The 26,188-nt window shown below is 45.7% G+C and overlaps 2 protein-coding genes across 6 annotated transcripts in view; both read right to left on the reverse strand.

Moving 5' to 3' along the window:
- Positions 1-2,146: 2,146 nt before the first annotated feature.
- SEC11A (SEC11 homolog A, signal peptidase complex subunit) lies at positions 2,147-8,858 on the reverse strand. Its single transcript, XM_053955078.1, has 6 exons — positions 8,750-8,858; positions 8,540-8,649; positions 6,761-6,910; positions 3,099-3,218; positions 2,580-2,637; positions 2,147-2,436 (listed from the first exon to the last, which is right to left on the reverse strand). Exons 1-6 carry the CDS (start codon positions 8,798-8,800, stop codon positions 2,386-2,388), a joined length of 540 nt encoding a protein of 179 aa, XP_053811053.1. The 5' UTR covers positions 8,801-8,858; the 3' UTR covers positions 2,147-2,385.
- A 622-nt stretch (positions 8,859-9,480) lies between these two features.
- The window catches only part of ZNF592 (zinc finger protein 592), a 35,247-nt gene continuing 18,539 nt past the window's right edge, over positions 9,481-26,188 (reverse strand). For 4 of the 5 annotated variants that reach the window (XM_053955067.1, XM_053955069.1, XM_053955070.1 and 1 more), the window contains 7 exons: positions 25,460-25,638; positions 20,979-21,155; positions 20,098-20,257; positions 17,156-17,434; positions 16,005-16,117; positions 12,453-12,621; positions 9,481-11,228 (listed from right to left, as the gene is read on the reverse strand). In XM_053955067.1, the coding sequence (XP_053811042.1) occupies positions 10,713-11,228; positions 12,453-12,621; positions 16,005-16,117; positions 17,156-17,434; positions 20,098-20,257; positions 20,979-21,155; positions 25,460-25,638 (1,593 nt within the window). In that variant the 3' untranslated portion in view covers positions 9,481-10,712. The remainder of the gene's footprint in view (positions 11,229-12,452; positions 12,622-16,004; positions 16,118-17,155; positions 17,435-20,097; positions 20,258-20,978; positions 21,156-25,459; positions 25,639-26,188) is intronic. The other variant, XM_053955071.1, reaches the window with a different exon arrangement.

A 26,188-nucleotide genomic window follows, 5' to 3' on the forward strand; every position in this document is an offset into this window, starting at 1 on the left:
GTGCTGCTGGAAGGCAGGAGGCAATGTGGGAGGTGGCACGGGAGGTGGCACAGGAGGTGGTGGGTGTTAGAGATGTGATGGGGTTGGCTGCCAAATTATTCTTGGCCTAATTAGAGTCAACTCCCCATTTCACAACTGCAGGAAACAGAACCACATTGTCAGCTGCACAGAGCTGGAAACAGGCAGAACAGGGCCTGCGGAGATGAATTCCCAAATGCCACATGGCAGCCCCTGGTTTAGGGCAATTGTTCCTGTTCCTCAAGAGCCTGCAGACCCTGGAGAGAAGCCTCTGAAGCTGGGCTGCAGCGGGGGCTCCCATCACCCCTCACCCCAACCACCCCGCATTTTTCAAGCACTTCTTGTTCAATTCCTTCACACAGCACCAGGCAAGAGCCGGGCACATCCTCCTTGCAAGAGCTCACATTGGCCCTGTGTCCCCCACCCCAGGGACTCCTAACACCAGCTGCCACCCCCTGGACACGTCAGCCTGCCAAAGAACTGCCGGCTCAGCACTTTGAGAACTTAAACCTTGCTCCATAATCCTTTGCGTTTCAGTCTTTTTGGTTAAATTAACTCAGTGACAGGAATACAACTGCTTTCACATGCTCAGAATTTTGGAGGAGGTCTGAAAGGGAGAGGACTTGGACAGCAGCAGCGGCAGCACTCCCAGCAAGTGCTTATGGCAAGTGTTGATTAGCAGCTTTCAGACAAGCTTAACTCAGCGCTTTGTGTGAGCCCAAGTCTAAAACTCATCTACGCATGAAAGCTGTTTAGGCTCAAGGCAAAGCAGGGACAGACTCGGGCTCCACATGAGCTGCAAAGGCAGAAATGCCTCAGGAAGGTGCTCTATAGTGATAGTAGCTCTCAGAAATTCTCTGCTCTCTCAGTGCTGCCTGTGTTTGACTTTTGACAGAACATCCCATCCTTAATTCAATAATTAAAGAGAAGCTTTATCCACATTTTCCTCTCAAGGGCTCTAACACTGGGGGCAAGAGAGACAGATTTTATTACCATTTTTATTATGAAGTTATGATTACTCAGAGCCACAGGCCCAAGGCTCAGTGCTGGAGGTCGGACTTGTTTGTAGACTCTTTGCAGGGCCCTACAGGTGATGTTTGCTTTATCCTACATAGGGAACAAAGCACCTGGTAACATCAAAACCAGCAAAATGGTACAATTCACCTCCAGAGATAGGAGAGGCCTGACAAACCCAATGAGAGACATATGCAAGAAACTGCAAACAGCCATATACACCCCACTGGGTTTTGTCCTTGCTTTTCCTGACTGCTTTTGCTTTATACAAGCTGTGTCTGTGGCTGCAGTAACCATCTGCAATGACTCCTGTTGCTCTGGAATCCTGGAGCAGTCATGGAGAAGAGGTGATAAACTGCAGCATTGCTGCCTTGCACCTCCTCCCTGGGCTCTTTCTGACATCACCTCCACCAGCAGGATCACAAGCCCAAATGAGAAGCTCAGAAAAAACAGCTGTTGCACGTGGTGACAAGTGGGTTTTTTATTTCAGACCCCAGGGCAGTCTGTAGCTTTCAGATGAGCTGTGAGACTTGGCCAGCTCACAATACATCTGAAACCCTTTTCCAAAACGAAGCAATTTTTATTATTGCATCCTGCTAAATAATCCCTTGTCAAAGAGCTGTGAGTATTCCATCTCAATCCTTCTGTTACCTAATGCCACAATGCACAAAGTAATCCTTTGCCATCTTCTACCCCAAACACTTTGCAGTGTTTAGGCAGATTATTTCAGTGTGATTTACAGAAACACAGAAATATTGAATGATCTACAGTTCAGGACAGATTATTGTCCAAAAAGAGGTGAGAGGAGCAGCTGTTACTGCTTTGTGAAGAGAGAACAAGTTAGATGGTGGTTCTAGGAGTGAGTGCGTAACAGCAAAGCCCAGGTATCCCCCAGGAGGCTGCTCTCATCAGGGCAATAACAAAAAACGTGGCAAGAGGCAAAATCTTTATTCCAGTTCTGAATTGGAAAAAAACTGTCATGGCCACAACTCACCATTGGACAGTTCAGTGAGCACAGGGGAGGAGGCACCTGGCCCGGCCAGGCACAGACTGAGGACACGGTCCCAGAGGCACTTGGAGAGGAAGCTCAGCTTCAAAGTACAAGCACTAAACATTTTGGCTCAAATTTTTAATATAAAAAATTCACTAAAAAGGCTAAAATGTGACAAACCATTGGAAATACTGTGACAAACATTCGCCCTTACGCAGTAAAAACCAAAACAAACCCAAACTGGCACGAAGCTTTGAAATGCATGCTTTCTTCTTTCTCCTGGTACATCGGACCATCAGCTACTTTAAATGTTCATCTAGAAAAATCCATGGCACCTTCATCTCGTAGTTCAGTGCAAGGGACTACTCTCGATGGACCAGCACAAATAAACCCAGTAAAAAGAGGACTGCATACTGGAAGAGAGAGCAGAGGAGACACAGGAGTGCACACTGACATCTACAGCAGCAAACGTGCAGGGAACCGGGTTCTGCCATGTTCTTATGAAGGAATTATAGCTGGGGTGGGAAAAGCAGGCAGGAAATAGAAGAGCTCTTACCTTAAATTTTGGATAATCGTTCATTAAGATAGTCACTATTCCAATATAGGGCACAAATCTACAAGAATAAAGGTTTTCTTAAAACAAACACTATTCCAGGGTGCAGAGGGAGAGTCACTCAAGCATCCCAAGGGCTGCAGTCAATGGGCTGGTGACTTCTTCCTCCCTGTGGCAGTGGGTGACAACTGAGTGACAACCAGCCCAGAGAGTCTTTCAGCCTATGCCTGGTTCAGATTTCCCTTGCCTGCAAACGCTGAGCCTCCCAGGACAAAGCTGATGACAATTCTGATCAAGTCTGAGCCCACACTACCCTTACATCTGTGTCCATCCAGCACCAACATCTCAGGACACAGCTCACAACTCGATGCCTTTGCTTAAGCCAAACTAAGAACTGAACTCTCCACACTCTCAGGCAGGTTACAAAACCCAGCAGGGACAGCTCAACACAAGGGGGGGATTTACCAGATGACTTTTGGGGACAGCAGTGTGAAAAGTCCCACCATTTTCAATTTCACTTACCCTCTTGCTCGTCCTACTACATCCTTCTTCTCCAGCCAGTGCTGCCCCTGCTTGTAGAGCCCTCTGTCATCCACGGCATTGTTGTCTCCCTTTGTCAGAAATTTGATGTCTCCATTTTGCCTGGTAAAGACAAGACAGCCAAGTAAGGCAGGACAGAAACTTGTTAAAAGCTGTTCTACAACAAGTACGGAGAGACCAACACAAGGTAACCAGAAGCACCTATGTCCTACTGAAATTCAGGGAGGATAAAAGAGGGAAACTGTCAAATGCAGCAGAAAGCAGATGGTTTGGAAAAAACTGCCATGGGAAGAATGAATTCTGGCCCCAGCCAAGCTCTCCAGCAGAGTTTCAGAACAGTTTCTAGTGCAGGTGCAGCTATTGCCTCTTGGCTTTTGACCGTCTTGTGTTGATGTTTCTCTTGCTTCACACAAATGTTGGATTCTAGTCTCCCTACTACAACACAGAAGGAGAGGTTGGGATTGAAGCACACAGCTCTACTCAGCAGTGGGCAGAAGCAAGCTGAAACTTAGAACTGATTACGAAAGGGAGACAAAAAAACCCAAATAATACCACAATGACACTGCATGAACTCACAAGGTGCCTACATCTGGAATGCTCTGGGCAGTGCTGAGCCCCCCAGATCCTTTTCTGCAATGGAGAGAAGAACCAGCAAAGGTCGAGAAATTATTAACAAGGTCTGCAACCACTTCCATACAAGAAACTACAGACCAGGACTCTCCAGTCTGGAAAAGACAGAACTGATGCAAAATATGACACAGTCCACCACAAATGACAGCAACAATCAAATAGCTTTTCACTGTCTCTTCCAATGCAGGAGCCAGGGTACCAAAAGGAGCTCAGAAGTAGAGGCAGGGAAGGTCCTATGCAGCAATAGTCACAGTGCAAACTAAACCATGTCTCTCTGCAAAGGTATTTTGGCTGGCAAAAAATTATACTGGCTGAAAAATTGACCCGATACTCTACATAAAAGAGGAAATTAGGCTATTCATAAAGAACTAGGAGTTTATGCTTGAAATTGTAACCTGCAGAAAGCAAGGAAATTATCACTACAGGATAAACTAGACTCTCTCTAGTCTTGAATTAATCCTGAGATGATTTAGCTTGCCAGAATCGGGACTGTGGAGCAGATGAATCTTTGCTTTGACCAGGAAAAAGGCTTGTAGATTCTTTCCCAGCTATTCCTGTTCAGATGCTGGACAGGAGCCCATGGCACCTGGGACTCGCCACTGTCACCTTCCTGTGGCACCTGCAGGCAGGTGCTGAGCCCGAGTGTCCTCAGTGCTGGAATCTCAGCTCTCACAGAAATGACAGATGGAATGCAGAACAGGAAAGCAGGCAGTTCTTTGGAGCTCAGGCTGTTTTCATCATGCCTGAACACCAACAGGTTCCTTGACAGAAGAAGCTTGGAAAGGAAAAAGGGAAAAAACCCAAATCTTTCTCCAAAGCACACCTGGCTTGTTGTGTGGGAACAACAAACACTATCTGGGAAAAGACAAAAGATCCCCAGAGGTGCAGACAATGTAGCTTAACTCTGAAGAGTGATGGTGTAGGTGTGCAGCACCTTATTGAGCAGAGTCAAGGCTCTGCCACAATGCAGCATGAGAAGCCCATGGTGCACTTCTCTGCTGTCTGAGGTGAGTGACCCTGCTCCAAAACCACAAAGTAAATTCTGAATGCAGGCTCTGTGTTAGTAATAAAGAATGAATTCAATTTGGGACTGAAACAAGAAGAAAAGGCCAGCAAGTAACAGATATTTTCTCACTGACAAAATATTGATGTGAACTGGGGCCTGAGTTGGCCCATAAACCATAGAGAACTCTGTTTCTGTCTTCCTGTATTTTGACACTCCTGTCAGCTTCTGCAGAGACTTTTCACTTCCAAACTGGCACTAGAGAATTGTTCTTTAAGTAGTGAAAGAAGCAACTGCTCCCTGGTTCAGGCTGCAATATGGATTTTTCAGTTTATCTCTCCTAATAAAAAGATTAGGTTTGTGTTTGGTTGTTTCAGTTAAATGAAACCTAAAATACTGCAGAATGGTTTCACCCTCCCAGGATTGGCACTATGGCCCTGTTACATTTAAACAAAAAATAGTGCTTGACACCCTTTTATCTAGAGATAGAGCCAGGCAAAAAAAGAAGGGTGGGCAATATCTGAAGAGGAAATGCTGCACGGAATAGGGGAGGAGGAAAACTGCATTTCACTTGCAAGAGTTCCCACAACATCACAAAAAATACTCCTGCAACATTAGATGTCAAATTCAGCCCATAAACTGACCTTATTTTTAAATCAATGGTATCAAAGAACAGAACTTTGAAAACTGACATAGTTCAAAGTTCTGGGTACAGAATAAATCTGAAGAGCAAAGAACGTGCTTTGCCTACTGGGAGAGGCATCGTTTCGTTACTTCAGAGCCAGGAGCTGTGTATTTATGTGCACAAGGCTGGTCATCCTTCAGTTGGACCAGACAACTGGTCTGGATATTCCAACAGCTTTGGGAAAGGGACCCTGTCCATCCCATTGATGTCTCAACGAGAGGAATCCTCAGATGCCACCTGGTTCAGCTCCAGCTCATGCCAGAAAACATTCACTCAGAAACAGATGCTGGGACCCCAGCCAGCTGTTGCCTCTCCAAGATGCCTTGAAGAATCAGGGATTCAGTTCAAGATTCAGTTTTCACTCAAACAACTCATGTGGTTGGCTCATATTCCCACAGACTGGCCTGAAGAGGCCACAGTTCCATCCAGCAAAACAGGAAAGCTCATGACTGCAGTGCAAGCCTTGGCTGGAAAACAGCCCTGATCAGCCACGAAAACAATGCCTGTTCCATTCCTTCAAACACACAACCTCCCCAGTGCTGAGAGTGAACAGCACACAAAGACTCTGAGGACAACAACACAACTTTCTAGAGAGATGAAAGGCCCTGAGTCTGCATGACAGCAAAGACCAGGACCATAGAGATAAGCTCTAAAATAACACACACTACACACACAACACCCTTCTGCCACAGCTGTGCCCCACAAACAAGACTCACTTCACACACAAACGCAGCCATGCCACAGCAGCTCAGGACAGAGAGGATGGCACAGGAGACACTCAGTGGTGTCAGCTTCCAGTGCCTAAAGGGGCTCCATGAGAGATGGAGAGGAACTGCAAACAAGGGCCGTAAAGTAACAGGGGCAATGGCTTCCCACTGCCAGGGTTAGATGGGCTATAAGGATTAAATTCTTCCCTGTGAGGATGCTGAGGCCCTGACACAGTGCCAGAGAATGTGTGGCTGCCTCTGGATCTGTGGAAGTGTCCAAGGCCAGGCTGGACGAGGCTTGGAGCACTCCCAGTGGAAGGTGTCCATCTGCCCATGCCACACTGTGGAATGAGACTGGCTTTAAGGTCCTTTCCAACCGAAACCATTCCATGATTCTGCAGTTTGCAGTGTCCAGGGCACTGGCACAGCTTGTGCCTTCTGCTAGATGATCTTTACAAGTAAACAAAGCAGGACAGATTTTGTCTGTCTGAAACTTCTGTGTTACTTCCTACAGCACCTGGATTTCTATGATTGACATCCCCCCACTTGTTTACCCAAGCAGATGAAGGACATCAGTTAGGGAAACACCAGCAGCAGAACCCCCAGATTCTTAACATACTTCTCATGGATTTTCAGGACACGATGGACTATAGGAATTTCCCTTCCTTCTATCCTAAAGACGACTATTTCTCCCACTCTGATTGGATCTTCAATTCGGTTCGTGAGGAACAGGAGATCTCCTCTGTGGAAAGCAGGCTCCATACTCCCACTGAAAAAGAGAGGAACAACTGAACAACATTTAAACACTCAGTACCAGGTTTTGGAGTTCATGGCCCTTTAAGAAAAATCTCACAAGAACTTCATGAGAAAGAGAAGCTGTGGATACCCCATTCCTCGAAGTGTTCAAGACCAGGCTGAAACCTTGATGAAGAGCTGCTGAGAAAACCACCTTGGAGACTGGGCAACTGTGTAACCTCTATTGCAATCGGGTTTTCAATCACCATATTCCCAGCAGTTTGTATTTGTTGGGAAAAGGGCAGTGCCAGTAGCTGGTGTTACAAGCACATCCAAAGGGAAAAGGTTTTTTAATAAGCAAAAAGTTGATGATGAACACTATCTTTCGATTTCTGAGCTCACCATTGGCAGGGCAATGCTGGCAGCTCTGTAATGATGAGAAGCTTTCTTTTATTTAATTTATTTTTTAGAGATAGACAGATTATCCTCAGAAACAAAGCACTGAAAGCATTCCCATCTGAAACAGACAAAGGGATTTTCCAAAAATTTGTTACTGTGATTCATTGCTTTGCTTAATTATCTCATTTCAGGCACCTTGACTCAAGTTATTTTTCTTCTGTCTTGTAAATGGCAATTGTTACCAACTACTTATACTCCCTAATTCCACATAAATAATGCAAACCAGAAGAATGAGCTTTAAGTACTGCGTGCATTTGTGTTTTATCTTCACAGAGCACAGCAGATGCAGTTCAGAAGAGCAGATCAATCCTGGAGAGGGGATGTGACCTCACCACCCCTGTCTCACTCACTGGGAGGAGCAGGGGGAAACATCTGCCCTGTACCTCATCAGGAGGGAGTTTTGGTAAGCAGCACTTGGTCATGGCATTACAGCATTTCTACATCATGAACACTGACACAGAAACACAAAGAAAGGGCCAATGTGGCCACAGAGCAGGTGCAATATCCCTGCCAGCATCCAATGGCAGCCCAGGGAATTTGTCCCAGGCAGCAGGGAGGTGGGAGAAACACTGGTGTACCCACTGCAGGGCACTGCTGTAAGGACAATGTGTGACACCCAAAACATACAGTGACAGAGTGACAACCCTTAAGCTCAGGACCACCTCTGTAATGGACAGTCATTGAATCATTGCAGATGGGTTGGAAGGGACCTTAAAGATCATCCTGTTCCACCCCTGCCGTGGGCAGGGACACCTTCCACTATCCCAAGGTGCTCCAAGCCCTGCCCAGCCTGGCTTGGAACACTTCCAGGAATGGGGCAGCCACAGCTTCTCTGGGCAGCCTGTGCCAGGGCCTCGTTGCCCTCACAGGGAAGGATTTCTTCACACTGACCCCTCTAACCCTGCCCTCTGGCAGTGCTGTCACTGTCACACCCTGTCACTGTCCCGCCACTACCTGCCTGGGTATAAAGTCCCTCTCCCCCTCTCACCGGCTGACAGAGCGAGGTGAGATGCTCTTCCTACCCACTCCCTCTTCCCCCGCTGTTTCTGAGCCTGGATTCCTAAGGAGCCTCTCGCCCGCTCAAAGGGGCTGTGGCTGCGGCTCTGTCTGAGCCATCCCTGTGGGGATCCCCCTCGGGGGGCCTGGCGATTCCCGGCCCGGTTAAACCCGCCGGCAGTTTAAGCCTCCGCATCCCGGGACTGACCTCAGCACCACCACGATGGGACTCTCGCTGCCCGTCACCACCATGAGCCCCTTCCAGATCATGAGGGCGGAGGAGACGATCATGCCGAAGTTCAACACCTGGTAGTACAGCTGGGGAGGAAGCGGGTCGGTCAGGCCCCGCCGCCAGCGTACGGCAAGGCGGACCGGCCCCGTCCGCCCGCCCGGCTTTCCCCCCCGGCCCCTCCAGCACCTGCCGCTTGTTCATGCGCCGCACATCGTCCAGAAAGTCCAGCGACAGCATCGCCGCCGCCGCCACCGCCGCGCCCGCACGGCCCCGCTTCCGCTTCCGCCTGCGCGGCCACGTCACCGCCGCTTCCGCCCCGCGCGGGCCCCGGGACACCGGAGCGGGAGCGGGGCCGCGCCTCAACCGCACCCGCGACACCCGCACCCAACACAACACCTATCCAACCAACAGCCCGCACCCAGCACAACACCCATCCAACACACACCCCGCACCCAGCACAACACCCATCCAACACCCCGCACCCAGCACAACACCCCACACCCAGCACAACACCCATCCAAACAACAGCCCGCACCCAGCACAACACCCATCCAGCTCAAACACCGCATCCAGCGATGCCCCGCTCCATCAAAAGCTATCCAGCCAAGGCCCAGCTCCATCCATGCCTCTTCCAATCACTCCCATCCAGCAAACACCCCATTCAGCCAACACACATCGAACCAAAGCCCTATTCAACCAACACCCGACACCCCTTACACTTCACACCCCATTCGGCCAACATCTCATCTAACCTACACCCCCTAGGACACCCCTATGACACCCCTCCCAACCTCCCCCAATCCAGCCAACACCCCACATCCAGCCTTTACTCATCCAACCAATGCGCCATTCAGCACCCAGACAGTTCCAGCGGGCCGTATCCAGGCATCACGAGACCAGATGGCGATGAGCCCAAGCAAGGAGATAAATAGTTCTTAAATTATTTAAACATTGTCAGAGTAAACAATAACAAGCGGAGTTCTGGCTCAACAGAATGAAAAAAAATAATGGTATAGAAGGTAATTGTATTACACAAAGCATGGGTGTGACAAGGAATGAGGGAGGAAAGAGAGAGTCAATGTGACTACGTGGAAATAAAAATCTCCTAAAGGATGGGTAGTGCCGAGCCACAGCAGGAGAGGAGTTGTGGAGCTACTGACGGAGTGCCAGCCCCTGCTGCACTGCAGGACAGTGGCTCCCGCTGTTCCAACACCTCTGTGAGCTGAGCTCTGCTCCTCTCCTCTCAAAATGAGCTGTGAGGGAGCCCTGGCACTGTTACATCAGGAGCTCCAGATGTACACTCCAGCTGACCCCACTGACAGGATGGGGGATTTATCCCCTTCTGGCGATGGTGCCAGTCTGAGCTCCTCACTGGGATGAGCCACTGAGCACCAGGCCTGGCAACGCCCACCCCAGGCTGGCTTCCAGCAGCGCAACTCCACAGCCAACACGGCCCCGAGGGGACCAGGCCCTCCTCAACACCGTACTCACCAGGGAGGCCTGGGGCTACAAAATCCTCTTTCAAGGATGATTCAGGTCCAAGACATTTCATTAAACTGCGTTTTGGAAAAGAATGTTGTTATTTGGGCAACTAAAGAATAACCAGCACAACTCACAGCTTGAACCCATCCCATGTAACAGACCCCAGATCGGCCAACATGGTCCGGACAAGCGTGTTTGGCTGAGCCAGCGTTATGAGTTAAAATGAGTAACACAAAGGCAGGATGGGGAGAGAAAAAAGAAGCCATAAATAGAAGGAGAAAGAAAGGGAGATTGGGAAGGTGAGGCTGGGGCTCTGGGCAGAGGCTGAGGTGGTGCACACTCAAAGGAAGAGAGCTCGTCTGAAGGAAACTGCAGCTGCAAAGTGCTCCTGGGTCCTCAGGAGCTGGCCAAACCCCACTGAGGATTCTGGCCCTGCTTTCCCTTTTCACCTCTCTGAGCTGGCAGAGAGTTAGTGCTTAGGATGCAATGGCAGGGCTGGTTTTGCTTTTTTCTGTTTTAAATTTCCCTTACAAATAGGAGTTGCAACGTCCATCCCAAGAAATCAACAGAATATTTCAAAGATTTGCCCCATCCCCACCCTGTATTTTGACTAGAAACCCCCCAACAAAAAAACCCCAATCAACCAAAAGGGATTTTTTTTTTGCTTTTAAGTCTTAAGAGACTTTGAATGATTGTTCTGTGAGGTGCTGTTGGGGCCTTCTGCACCACACATCTGACTGTGCTCACAAAGAGCTGAGTCCCTTTTGCACTCTTTGTATTTGTTTTCCTCTTCCACCGTAGTGTTCAACTCGCCATTGTAGTCCTCGTGTCCATTCTTACCCATCTCTATTTTTAACTTCTGCCTCTCATCTTCCTCCTCCTCCTCCTCCTCCTCTTCCTCCTCCTCATCCTCCTCATCTTTGACTTTATGAACAATGAAGAGGTGTCTGTTCAGAGAGATGTGGGAGGTGTAGCAGAGGCCGCAGAACAAGCACTGGAAGGTGGAGCTGTCGGTCTTGTGCCGAGGTATGTGTTCCTGGAACTCAGTCCGGACGTCTGTTGCAAAGCTGCACTTAGCGCATTTCCAAGGCGCTTTCAGTTTTTTGGCTGGCGGCGCGTCTAAACTCGCAGTGCTCTCTGCCTGACCCAGCTCATCCAGTGCCATCCTCTTTGGAGATTTTGCCTTTAAAAATAAGATTAAAAAGTTACTTTATCATTTGAACCCACGGAAGAGTAAGTGCTAAAATCCACACGCGTGTCTGAAGATGCCTGAAGCTGAAGTCATGCCTAGGGATTCCCGGGGCATTCCCTTCCCTCCCCACACCCAAACACCTCACCCGGTGCACAGGATTTCAATTGCTGTCCTGTGATGTGAGATGGGAACGCTGTGAGAGGCTGGCTGGGCAGAAACATGATGGGGAAATAGTTTAGAATCAAGGAATCATGAAATGATTTGGGTTGGAGGTGACTTTAAAGCTCATCCAGTTCCACCCCCTGCCATGGGCAGGGAGGGACATGTTGCACTATCCCAGGCTGCTCCAAGCCCTATCCAGCCTGGCCTTGGACACTTCCAGGGGTGGGGTAGCCATGACCTCTCTGGGTAAAAATTTGGTTTGGTGTGGGAACAATTTATACTTTAGTGTGGGAAGAAGGAGTCCACAGAAGAGGGACAGCTGAGGCACACAGGGGTGGTCAACAGCCCAGACAACGCTTCTCAGATTAAACTCTGAACATTCTCTCCTCCACTCAGATTTTGTCCTAGTGGCATCTCTCAGTAACTCATCCCCTCTATCTTAAAATCCTGCAGCTTCTTCTCCCATGAGGATGACTTGCTTAAATATGTCCCTGCAGTGATATGCAAAATGTGTATTTTTAAAATAAATGGAGCAAAGAAGCCCTAGCAGCCAACCCTCCACTCCAATCCAAAACAAAAATCAGTGGAACAGTTATATTTGCTATACAAAATTACACATTCCTACTTAAGAAAAATGCAGTTCTCATAGGTAATGGACCTAGCAAGTATTTTAACAGAAAATAAATCTTCTATAAGTAGCAGAAAAAATAAGGAAGAAAGAAAAAAAAATGTGCCATGCTTGTGAATGGGGTACCAGGGGAAAACAAGGGTAATAACAAACTTAAATTACAAAATAGACTGAATAAATGCCAGTAAAACACAGTGGGAAAATCTTGAGAAATGCAAGATGCAAATGTGTGTTGTCCTGGTGCTGGTGCAGCTCAGCTGAGCTCACACTGCTCACCCTGACCCTACCAGAGAGAATCAGGCTGGATGGAACTGAGTGAGGGAAGGAGAGCTACCCTATGGGTGGGAGGGTTTCACTGGCACAAGGCCACACTCGACGTTAACACCCCGAATGAACAGCTACTCGCCAAGTACATTGAATTGTACATTTAATTTTCCATGAAAATAGGTATCAGTTACTTCTGCTCTGTCTCTCTCTGGAGCTTTCGCTTTGGCCATCTGGGATAAGTCTGGGTTTTTGATGCCATGCATGAGGCTGATGTGGTTCTCCAGCATGAATGGCTGAGGAAATGTCTGATTTTCATCTGTGCAGTACCTTGGAAATAAAAAAAGGAAGACAATTTATTAGAGGATATGCTTTTTGTATTGTGCCAAACCAAGAGGTGTAATTGGAGACAGACTCTGGTGAGTAATGTACCATCAGATTACCAAAACACACAGCAAAGCATTGTTTTAATAATAAAGCATTACCCTGAGAGAAATCTGGAACACTTTGGAGTTTGTCACAGTGCTCATGAATGAGAGTAGGGCATGTCTTCTTTACAGTGCTAAATAAATATAGGGACTAGTGGGGGTCAGGCACCCTGTGACAGGTGCCAAAGAGGACAAATGATCAGGATGGAAAACATATGGGAGAACAACAAAAACAGACTCTGAGATGAGAGAACTACACAGAGAGAGCTGGTGACTCATGTGACACCTAGGAGGCGTGTGGCACAACCCACAGTCCTGCACCCAGCACTCCCAAGTACCAGGGAGAACCAGCATTACATCCACCAGACTGTACCACAACACAGTTAAAATTCTTACCAAACTGCTGAAATTCCAACTTTTATACCAACAATCTAGGCAGAAATACTCATGAACATGTCACTTATATGTAACTCATGTTTGAACCTGGCAGGACTGCAGAGGTGCTACAGAGCTGGCTGACATCTCAAAAAGGAGCTCTGAAGGAGATGTGCTGTCTGCACCTTCGCTCCTGGATGACTGAGATCTCCTGGAACGAGTGCCAGGCCTTGCAGACATAAACCAGCCCCACTCAAGGGCACAGAGGGCTCTGTTAGCAATTGGGAAAGCCAAAATTCAGTATAACTGCTGTTCTTGCCAGCACAACACAGTGAAGGTCTGTCAGCTACACAAGGACCTGAGCAAGGACAAGTGACACCAGAGTCTCCTGAAGTGCCCTAATTGCATCTGAGACAGAGGATTAAGGGTAACAGAGAGGAGCTGAAGTGTCTCTGGGTAAAATAGACATCTTTTAAAAGGACAGAAGAAGATTCCTACTGATCTTCCAGTAACTAAAGGGAAATTAAATTATGTGAAAATGCAGACATGCTCATTGAATACTTCTGGGTTTTAAAAGGAATTGCTCAGAGGCTAAATCAATATTTAATGATGATGGAATTTTTCTTCTTCGTGGAGGAAAGCTGAGAGGTTATTAAGTGGTATTTATCAAAAATAAACATGTTGAAAATCAAGTGTTTCAGACACTTTGTACTTAAGACTTGGAAAAGAAGAGTAAGATAATGATAACCAAGTGAATTATGAAAGAAAATACACAATACATCATAATATTTTGCAATTTGCCCTAAGTTAGAATTCTTTTCATGGGACCAGGGAAAGATGCTTGCCTAACCTGAATTACTCCAGTGACAAGCACGGCAGGAGGGTGTTCAAGTAAGTCCTCCATCACTGGTTGCTCTCTACAAATTTATCCAAAGCCAGAGACCTAAGCAGAGCAGGGGGAGAAAGGGGAAATCACAGCTGGAAATGTTAGAAGCCAGAGGAAGGTCACCTACAAGCAAGCATGGTGGAATCATAAAAATTGTCAATAATCAGATCCATGACAGATTTTATTCATGTTTCACATGGAAACCCAAGAGAAGAGGGTGACATGAAGTTAAGGCATCAAAACCCCTCAAGAGTAACAGGTGAGAGTGATACAAAATGCCAATCAGGAAGAAGGAAAAGAGACAGCAGAACCAGAAGAAAGCAGGAGCAATGGACATGTGATGCCTCACAGAGCACTGAAAAGAGTCAAGGAGGAATCCAGAGAGGTAAGATTCAGAGGATGATTCAAAGGGTAAGATTTTTAGAGCAGGGCTAAGAGCTAAGAGGGATCAAATGGAAGACAGGACAAGAGACCTCAGATCCAAACAAGGAACAGCTCTTGGAGATGCTGGGAGAGTATTTCAAGGAAGAGGTTTCATCTGCACAGTGCCCTGATTTCAGGGAGTCTGCCCCACAATGACTGAAGAGAGCACAACCGCAGTCCAATTAAGACTTCATCAACAGATTTTGAGAAGGAGCAACTACAAGCTGCAGAATTAAATGCAACCAAAATTCCCTTGGATTGCTAGCTGTGTTTTCTCTGCTGGCATGATCATTGTCCCTTGGGTGAACCAGTGGATCTGCAGCTGTGTGTTGTTCTCAAAAGTAACAAGGTAATGCACAGCAGGCTGGCATATCCTAGGCTGTCAGGAATTTCCACACAAATCCTTCTTCCCAGTAACATCTTATGCTCATTTTGATCCTGAAACATTCCACTTTATATACAACTGATCCAGAGAGAACAGATTTACACAGATCAGGTGAGTGCAACACCCAAGACCATCACTCACAAACTTAAAGCTGAATGAAACACAATAGCAGCCAACATTTCATCTCCTCCAGAGGTTCCTAGTTAGAGCAGTTACAAGAAATGGAAAGTTTAGATGTCCTAGATGAAAAAGTGTCTCAGGAATGTATTCCCAGTGGTAATGCCTACGCTGTATCAATTTACTAAAAGCTGTTGTGGCTTACTAGATAGTTCAAAGAAATACACTACTTGAAGAATGTACTTGTACTTTTCAGATGAGGTTTTAGCAAGTTGAGTGCAGTGAAGTGACAACACACGCCAGAAATGCTTGCATTAAACCAAAATAGACAAATTAGAAAAATCCCCCAATCTACATCACTGCAAACTTCTTTTCCAACCCAAATGTGCTTTCATCCTATTTCAAAAGGATGTCTCAGAATGAGACAGGAAGGAATTTGGCATGGTCACTCAGCATACAACTTTATCTGCAGCAGTTATAAAGGTAGATTCACAAGGACTGGGCTTTGTCTTGAACTGAGATTGTATCCACAGTTAAAATATGTTGACCAGCAATAATTTTCATTCACCACTGATTTCCAAAACTTCTCTCAAGTCTCCAGATCCATTTTCCAACTTTGAGGTATGACTTCCCAAGCAATTCCAGCAAGATTAATTCTCCATTGCCCTGCAGCCTGTACAATCAGTTCTGCCCTTCTAAAGCAGTGGCAAAATCTGGTTCATTATTAGGATTTTACATACCTTCTGCACCCAAGGAGAAGGCACAAGAGTGATGCATGACCACAAAGCAGTGAAAGACTAGCCCAATATTTTATTGGCTGTTTCACAACAATGCAAAACATTAATCTCATTCACCACCTGCAGATATCAAACCACACCTTCCCTTAGGTTTCCAAAAGACATTCACTGTGCAGTCGAATGCAAGGTCTTATTTTAGCCACTAAGTCTCTTGTGTTTAACACATTCTTCTCCTCACTTTCCTTCAGTAACTTACAGTCTGGAGTAGGCAGGAGCAGCAGACATGAGTTATTACAATTTCCAAACTCAGAGGATTAGATTGCTGCTGAAAAACAGTCTGCAAAGTGGCACTGGGTACATACCAGCAGGTGTAGACTTTCTTTGCTGTGTCGTGGTTATTGCGGATGTGTCTGCGCAGGCTGTTGGAGGCGTTGAACGAGCGCTCGCACTGGCGACAGGGGTATCTCTTCATGGACTGGCAGGAAAAGAGAAACAGCTTTCAACACCAGGGACACGGAAGGCACTGACTGGATTCTAATTCCCATGCTCTTCACCTGTACATTACCTCTCAGATGCAAAAAAATCCCTTATATAATATAGTGCTAGAGATCACTAAGACTTTGAGATCCCACTTAGATTCAGCCCGACAGTTGGGTAATACCAGCATTGATCTTATAAAGCCACGACTACTTAAAGCACCTGCTTGATTTTATTGATGTTTTTATTAGGAATTGCATATATGCTTTTCATGTAGGTTCATTTCACTACTGGACCCCATGCAGAATTCCCTCAGTGGAAGGTCCCTTTAGCCTCAGAAGGCAGCAGGACCCCAGTTAAATACAAGTCCACTTACCCTTCTCACTCCTCATAATTCAGCACAAGAAAAGGGCAAGATGCTAAAAAGCATCACATGGGCCCTCTTACCTGTTATCCATGTATGATATCCACATCCCCCTAAAAAATCTGTCCTGTAACCAGCCTCCTCCAAAATTTTTCTACAGCCCTTTATATAACCTGCATGTACATTGCAGTTAAAACCTTCTTAATGAATATATATATATGTATTAAACTGAAATATTTGGCCAATTTCCTACTTCTGTGGCATTCAAATGGGAAAATCCAGCAGTCAGCCTGCCCTCATCTTCTTCTCTTGAAGTGAGGACATCATCAAGTGGGACAACCCAGCCCTCTCCAAATCAAGCTAGAAGGACTCAAACACCATGATCCAGATTCCCATTCATGGCTGGGTGACTCAGGATATCAAACAAGAAGTCCTGATGCCAAAGTACTGAGAAATCTGGCTGCACACAGCATCTTGGCCCATATTCTGCCAGCAACAAGGATTAGTTTGACAAAAGTAGGTCAAGGCAACACAAGCCTTGAGCTGGATGAAACACACAAAAAATTGAGATTTGCAGTTCTTGTAATAACAGCCCTGCAAAGGGGCCTGGAATGCAGGAGATTGGTGTTCTTCCCCAGCTTGCTAGCTCAAGTATTTCAACCCAGTCCTTACCCTTCCATGATTTCTCTTCATGTGGGACACATAGGTTTCCCGATCAGGGATCCACTGTGAACATTCCTTGCAAGTCCAACCAGTTCTTCTGAGTCTGGACTTGGATTCAGGATTATGTCCTTCCACCCTCATGTCTTTCCTCGTCAGAGGAGAGGGGGAAGTCCCATTGGCTACCAAAAGCTCCTTTGGTGAGGTATGAACCTGGTTCCTTGAAGCCTTCTCAGACTTCTGCCGAAAGTTTGAGAGCTCTTCAGGATTACGGGGGACTCCATGAACACCCTGTGTAACAGTAATAGTGGAAATGCATGTAACATTTACATGTAATTCATATTTCACACCTTTATTTATAAATAAATACCATTTGCTATTCAAATACATTATTTAAATCCCCACTGGCCAAACAATGTGTTGTTGTCTTGCTCCTGTTTTCCCATTTCTGTATGTTTTCCCATTTCTCCTAGAAGCTGCTGCAGTGCTTTCCCTGACAAGAGATCTTCCCAAGAAACATGAAGCTTCTATTTCTGTTTCCTGCATGACAACAGCCACTCATTGGTGCTGCCTGTTTAGCATTTTGGATGAGCCCTGGGAACTCTGGTTAAATAGTAACCAGGGAAGATGTAATGGAAGAGAAATTTCAATTGTCATTATTTCAACAGCCTAAGCTCTAAAAACACAGAGCTTTGGTAAGCTCTGAATTAAATGTTTGCTGGTATCCTGGGGGCTCCAAAGCTGCTTCATCTTTGCTTAAGGGATGGGAAGAGAAAATATTTCCATTTCTCCATGTCTGCTTCTTTCAATTCCACTCCATCTATTGATATTTACATTGTTCATGGTTCAAAACTTCACTTCTGACATATAAGACCAAGCATAAAACCAAGAACCAGCCTTATAAGGAATATGGCTCTAGGCTCTTTGGTTATTCAACAGGCCAAAATCCAAAAGTCCCCAAAAAGTTATTTTAACAAAGAAAATTAAACATAAGGAAAATAATCTAAAAATGAAGAGCTGTGGGAAAGCAAAAGCAAGTAAAAGAGCAACATACCAAAGAAACCTCAAGAAACTCCCCCAGGAGCAACAACAGTTCATCCACACAAAAGGCTAATTTAGAGGTTTAATTGTGCACAGTAATTAATAACTGGTAAAGTTTCAACACATGAAAGCCCCAGGCATTTGGAAGTCTTTCTCTGGGTTAGACACCAAGCAAACCTCCAAACACAACGTCTCAGCTGAGAAGAAGTCTGTGTACTTTGCACCTGGCCCAGCTGATGACCACAGAAGCCACAGCACTGCCAGCTCCTCAAGAACACAGACACATCACCTTTCTCCCCATCTGGAAATCTCTGGAGTGTTTCAGTGCCCATTACTCCATTGTTACACCACTGGGGTAAAACAAATGAGGAGCATGGAAAAATGAAGTGATTTCTCTGCAGAATCAATAGGAGGAAGCAGAGCTAACTCCTGCTCTGCGACGCTCTAAACCTGAGGAAGATGAGGAGGCACATGGATTCTTTATTTTGCATGTAGGCACACAATAGACATCACCTCCTAAAAATTCTACTGCATGAAGGTGATCTCAGAGGAGATGGTGGAGTGCAATTACTACCCTGCCACAGCCTTCAGTTACCTCAGAGGCTAAGAGACAAAGTTTTGTGGTGAAGATCTCAGGGTGCTGATGCGCAAACTGCTGCAGGCAGGTCCCTGGGCTGGGATCAGACAATGAACCACAAGGTGAGTATCTCATCTCCAGTTTTTTAGCACCGGGCATGAACACCTCTTTGAAGGTCCTAGCCTTAATCTCAACTCTATTTTCCTAGCTATAATGCACTAAGATTAGCAATCATCAACTTCACAGGAGGGCTTCAAATTGTAATTCATTATTGCATGCAAAGCACTCCCAGATTAGCAAGTTAAAGACATGGGGGAGAGAGTAAGGAAGGAGTTTTGAATGGGTTCTGCTTTCAGGAATGAGCTAACAAATCATCTGACTTTCTCAGTGTTAGTATAAACAAAATAAAGTCACTGATTTAAAAAAAAGTGTCTTTTTTTTTTCCCCTCATCAAAGGGCAAGAAGACTGCAAGCTCTTTCTTCAGAATGCCACTGAGAAATCTTCTGAAATTATTTTTGTGGAGTGTTGTTAGACACTGAACATAAAAACATCCTGAGTAAAATAACAGAAAAATGGAGTCCTTTTACATTTATAGGAAAATCAGACCTGTAAGGCCAGTACCTCCAGGGCAATCACTTCTGCCTCTCTCAGTCCCCTCTTGCACTCTGGTGTGGTTCAGAGCAGCAGGGAATCAGGCTGTTGAATGCCACGTAAGCTCCTTCTTAAAGGGGTCAAAGGGGCCAAAGCTCTCCAGGGGAGCACCCAAAATGGCAGATTCAGCTTTCACTATATAAATTCACTAACACTGTGGGCAGAGAATAATTGTTCCTGTCTCCCATCTGAATAAAAAGCTGTCACATGAATTACTTTCTTTGAGTTTAAGAGGCTGGGGACTCCCCATCCCTGGAAGTGTTCAAGAACACATTGGATAGCAATGGAGCAACCTGGAGCAAGCTGGGATAGTGGAAGGTGTCCCTGCAAGGGGTAGAATGAGAAGGGCTTTAAGGTCCCTTCCAACCCAAACCAGTCTGTGACTATGTGCTTCTGTGAAAATAGAAGAGTTAAAACTCAAAGAGATTTACCTGTATAAACAAGTTTTTGTCATACAGCTAAAATGCATCTAGATGAGAGAAACTGCCAGCATTAAGACCAACTAACACAAACCACTCCACTGACATTTCCAGATCCTGTAAATCACTGTAGTCTTATATTTTCCACCAAGATATTCCTCAAGAATCTTCCACTTCTTGAACCATTTGCCTCACATGGTTGATTTAAATTCTCTGTGAACTCAAAAAATAAGATCTTGCACCAGTAAGGGAGAGAGTTACCTACCTTGACATGCTGCATTAGCTGCTGCTTCTGCATATACACCAGCTGACACTGTGGGCACTTAAACACTCCCACTAACAACTTGCTGGTGTTCTGCAGGAAGTGCTCTTGGAGCAGCTTCTTCTTGTTAAAGACCATCTCACAAGAGCATTTGTAGATCACCCTTAAATAATTAAAGAAAGTAAATTCAGTCACTCTGCCTCAAGAAGACAATGTAAAAAGTTATCTCAGCAACTCAGAAAGGGATGGACTTCTGAGGAGGGCTGTGCTCTCCATGTATTGTCAACACACACCCACGTGGGCAACTGAACCAGTAACTCAACTGGGAAGAACATCAAAATGCCTCAGGCACATACCACAGCTTGCTAAAAATAAGTTTACTTCTATGCATATGCATAACCCCCTGTGTATGAGCACAGACAGATGGGAACAAACACAAAGCATACCAGCCAGCTACACACTGCTTTCAATCCCACCTTTCCATAGTTCCTCACTTAAAGCACAGATTTTTGGCACTAGCTCAAGCCTTGGAGGGAACAGCTACAGGCTGGAAAAACCAGGAGGTTTCTCTCTAGTGATTTTTGGGGGCAACACTGCCTGGGATAACTCTCCTCTTCCCTTCAAGTGCCAGATGCCCTGGAGCCATCTACCAAGAGGTGCCACTGAGGGTCCTGCTGGACAAAGAGGTGACAATTAAGTTCCTTCTATGGATGTTTAGCTCTTGCCTGTCCAAAGCCCTCTCCTCCTACCCAGGAGACTGTGCTTGTACCAAGGCATGCTCTGGTTTAGAACAGACCCCTGCTGGCAGACAAAGAAACTGTGAGGGAAAGGGGGAATCCTGGAGCCATCCAGCAAAGGAGAAGAGATAAAGCCAAAACACTTACTGAGTAGTCTTGTGAGGCTCTGCTGGGTGCTGGCTGGCCACGTGAGCCATGGTGGTGTCAGCAGACTTGAAGGCCTTCGGGCAGAAAGAACACTTGTGGAAGACTTCGCAGTGTTTCTCCTGGATGTGCACTTTGAGTATGGCGAGGGTCATGAAAACAACTCCACAGTGGATGCACCTGGGGAGGCATGACAAAGAGCTGAGTTACAGCCACAGCACCACTTCCATCACACCCATGGAATGGCACAGATGAGAGGACGAGGCTGTGGCAGGTCCTTGATTCAATCAGTTCAATCTCTTCCATGTTAATGTGGAAGAGTCAAGGAGGAATATCATACAGGAATTCTGGGCAGAACTCACAGCTAAGTGCTAGCAACAAGCAAACAAGATCTATAAAAGAAACCTTCATAGACTAAAACAACCCAAAAAAGAATGAAGATGTGGTTCAACAGAGTGCCACCTGTGAAAGCCAATTTCAGCACAGGGCACAAGTGAAAGACTGAAGCAAAACTACCTGATGAGATCTCCCTGTGGCAAAAAGCAGCACAAATACCAGTTAGTCCCCAATACAAAATAAAGAGAAAGAATATCTAGTCAGAAATCTTCAGCAACTGCTACTCCACCGAGCTCCAGAAAATCACAACAGCAACAGCAAAGATACTGAGAACAATAGAAACACCCAAGGAACTGATAAAGCTCATTAAGATACAGGTGCTCCCTAGAAACTGCTTGTCTGGAAGGAGTGTCTGGGTGCTCAGGGAAGATAGAGGGAGAAGCAAAAAAGCATTCTTCTCAGCAGATGAAAACAAGGCCAAGAGGAAAGCAGGGCCACCCTGCTGTTCCCAGCTTGCCTCTCCTCCAGACACACATCTGTGACAGGTCCTGCCTAATATTCCCACAAGATGGCAACAACCAGCAGCCTCACTTCATTTAACTTTAACACTCCCCAGATCTGCCTGCTGTGCTCTGAGAGATGCCACACTCCAACTTACAAGGGCATGTGAGGATGCAGCCACCTGTCCTCACCTACCTCGAGCACACCAGCCACGGGGTTTGCCATCCCATAGGTGCACCTCTGCTGACCTGGGACCAGAACAGCCTCTCCCAAGGATATTCCATCAAAATTACACCAGTGGACAGATGTTAGAGCAGGGGAGCCCAGCCTGATAATGCCAACCTTGCATTGGTGGGATGTGAGAGATGCACAAGGGATAACCTCCTCACCTTATAAACAGGTTTTCCCTTCATTTCCCTCCTTTCCCTGAAGGCTGCGTCTGCCCACAGCACTGCTGGGGGATGTGTGCTCAGCGCTGCCACGGCACTGCTGGCACAGATGGACCCCAGCTATTGTGCACTGGAACAGCTCCAAGCCTGTATCATAAACAAACAAGCTGCTGGAATATCCTTCCCTCTGAACCAGCCTCCCAGCAGCGTTTAGGAAACAAGCCCAGGCTTTGAAGTTGCACTTCAAAAGACCATTAGGCAGAAGCCAGCCTGAAGGAGCCAAACTCTCTCCCCCACACTTTTAAAAAAACACAGAATTGCTGTTTTCTTAAATTTCAAGAGGGAAGCAGTGACAGAAGCTGGTGTGACCTTTGGGGAAGCATGAAGACATTCTCCTGGGGTAGTTCTGCCTTCAAGCCTGATCCTCAACCATATGAGACAGGGCGAGACTTTCTAGTACAGTAACACCAGGAACCAGATTATTATGGAAGAATAAATTCCCCAAGTATAAATGGAAGAACAAATACTAATCCTGGCAATAAGGAATGGCTGGTACATCCAAGAATATCCAATGGGCTTCCTCCACAAATTCTTCCTGAACTAAGAAGAGATGGTTCTGCCTGACTTTTGATTTTGGGAAGTACTTCATTAAGAATGAGGAATGAAACAAGCACTAACTCAGGGTCAAACGATCACAGGTTAATTTAATTTACAGTAAATGGAAGTCTAAACAACAGTCACATTGTAATTAGGAATCCCAGTGCCAGAAGGACAAGGTCTCATAAACTAATTAGCTGAACAAAGTGGATGGAGGATGTCAAGGGGCTTGCCATATAATTCCTGCAAATTGCAAATCCTGCTATCATCCTGAGTGTTGTTGGATCCCTCAGGGCAAGGAGGGTTGGCTGGAAGTCTTGGAAAGCATCCTGTGAGAGGAGATAACAGCTACAAGATGTTGTCTTAACCCTCAGAACGCTTCCTATGCCATCACCTTCCAGCCCCTCAATTCTCCAAATGGCACCAAGCAGCAAAATGAGTCCCAAATTGGTGGGGACAGCTGGCAGGGGCTTGGAAAAAGTGGGGAAGGTGACACTTGGAGCCAAGAAGAAAGGACCATTAAGGACAATCTTGTTGAGTTTCATTTTTAACTGTAGAAGACCATTCTCATTTTCAGTGCAATCACCAGCCATGACTCAATTCCAAATAAAACAACCATACCCCATTTTTAATTGAAAGCATAGGGTTATGAGCAGAAAAGGAGACAGAATAAGGACTTATCATAAAACCAAACCTGTGCTCCAGAAATTCAAGGAAAATAGGGACATAAAGAAATACAGCTAAAATCAAGCTGATCCTAGGAGGGATTTCAAGAATTCCTCAGCTTTTCAGCTCTGCAAGTAAGAAATGTGAAAGAAAAGAATGAAGTCACTCCATGACTACAGGGCAGATGCCACAGATTATCTAGATATGGTTCTGCAACCAGAATTTATCTCTTCTGTTTTCAACAATGTCAATGGCATCAGCCCTGCAGCAGGGATCAAGCAGGAAAACAAGAATGGCACAACCAGACATTGACCTGTCTAGTGGACTCAGCTTTCACAGATGAGCTTCAGTAGATGTGAATTAGAGGAGAAGTTAAAGAAATACACCTTTTAGAGAAGCTGGGTAAAACTAAAAAATCCTTAAGTATAATTTGTGAGCTTTGCCTTCATTTAGATCTTCATTCATGTCCCTGGAACAGAGAGTAGGTATCTGCTAATGACATCTGTAGACAGATGGGATTGCAGGATTCCCAGGTGCCACTGAAGTCCCAAGAACTGCACCAAACCCAAGTTAATTTTCTGACATCTCCTCCATACCCCTTTTTCCATCTCAGGGAAAACATTTTTCCCTCCAGCTTTCCTCCTTCTCAGATTAACTCATTTTCAAACATCCCCAGTGTCACAGCCATTTAATATGTGATGGAATTAATTCTTTGTTGTGAGTTGGGTCTCCTCAAATTGGATCCCACATTAAAAAACCTTATTTGTATATAATTAAACTCAGAATTAGTTTGTTATGTGCCTCTTGTCTTCATGGTTGAAAGAAAAAGCTCTTGAAAACCTCAGTGTGATTCAGACCAAACCACACAGCAGAGCTTCCTGAAGTTGCAGACATCTTAAAAGAATGTCTCCAAGAGCAGAAATTGCCCTGTTTGTTTGAATTCTCAGAGTATTTAATGGCAACCAAGAGAAAAAACAGAACTTTAAGGAAACTCAGAAGATCACCCAGTCTCATCTCCCAAGCAAATCATCATCTGTTAAGAACTGTGCTGCAGCTCAGGTGATCTAAACACACCATGGAGAAAAGGCTCGTAGGGAAAAGTAACATCTTATTAGAGCAAGCAGTTTAGTTGGAGAAAAGATATTGTACCACATCCAGAACCTTGGGAGCCTTCTCCACCTGTCTCAGCTCATGAGAAATGTTTGGAGATTTGCAGGGGCATAGAAGGAAATAATCTGTGCCCTTCTCATAAAGGCACACATCTTCAGCCCATTACAACTGACATAAATATAAATTCAAGCCTTAAGGAGATTTACAGGATTAAGATCTGCAATCTTTTTGCTGTAAGTATCAATCCTGAGACATCCAGCTGCAACATGAATTCAATACAAGAGCTTTTCAGCTCAAAGACACCACAAAATAATGTCTGCTCTCAGAAACCTCCCTTAAATCCAGTTAGTAATTATTTCCCATTTCAAATGTGTTTTGCCATGCAGAAAACCATGCCAGCCTCCAGCTACATCCACTTTCATTTCTGCTCTAAGTAAGACACAGTTCACAGTCACAGAATGTTTTGGGTTGAAAGGGACTTTTAAACTCATCCCATCCACTCCCTGCCATGGGCAGGGACACCTTCCATTATACCAGGTGGCTCCAAGTCCTGTTCAACCTGGCCTTGAACACTTCCAGGGATGGGTGTCCTAGTTTCAGATGGAACAGAGTTAATTTCTTCTCAGTAGCTGCTACAGTGCTGTGTTTTGGATTCAGAATGAGAATAACACTGATAGCACATTGATGTTTTGTTTTTTGCTAAGCTTATTCTAAGTCAAGGACCATTTTTGTGTGTTTGTGTGTCTCCTGCTCTGCCAGTGAGAAGACACACAAAATAAACTGGGAGGGAACACAGCCAGGACAGACACAGCCACAACCTCACAAGCACAAGCAAATTGCAGAGGTGTAAATCCCATCTTGCCAGGGAGCCTGAGCTGCACACACCTGAAGCCAACTTTGCGGGAGTAGTGTAGGCAGTTCTCCTTGACGTGGGTCTGGAAGTAGGCGGAGCGGCACACGGCTCCGCACTCGGGGCAGCAGTACGGGGACTTGTGAGCGTGGATCCTCTGGTGGGCACAGTAACTGCACTGGTTGGGAAGCATCATCTGGCACACTTGACACGTCTGATGGAAGAAAGGTTACATTAGTTATTCTCTACTTGGGGTTTTTTCCTCCCAAATTCACCCTAGAAAACTCCCAGGTTTAAAGGAAGAACAGGCATAATAGCAGCAGCATCAACTCCACAAAGTTCTTTAATTAGTCGCCTTATCACCTTTTCCCAACATCTTCCACAGTTAACCATTCCCAAATAAAAGTTACATATTTAAACCACATCTTCTATGGTTTATTTCCTTTTTCCCCATAAAAAAGGAAAGCAAACTCTTTCACTTCTGAGCTCTGATGATGTTCTGAATGCTCAGCACTTTCATTTCCTGACTTGAGAAGGAGAGCAGTTTTTGCAACAAGCACTCACCCCACACCAAAACATCACAAAAAAGGAGGAAAATTATAACCTGGCTCTAAACACCTGATGCTGAAGGCAGTGCAGTCCTGATGTGCACCTTCCCCATCGAAACAACTGCTGTGTCTCTTGCAAAATTTCTTTGTATCAGATGAAATTTGAACTTTCCAAGACCACAAACTATATGTTTGCCTTATAGAAACTTCCTGATG

This window comes from Vidua chalybeata, chromosome 13 (assembly GCF_026979565.1).
Source record: "Vidua chalybeata isolate OUT-0048 chromosome 13, bVidCha1 merged haplotype, whole genome shotgun sequence".
Lineage (NCBI taxonomy): Eukaryota > Metazoa > Chordata > Aves > Passeriformes > Viduidae > Vidua > Vidua chalybeata.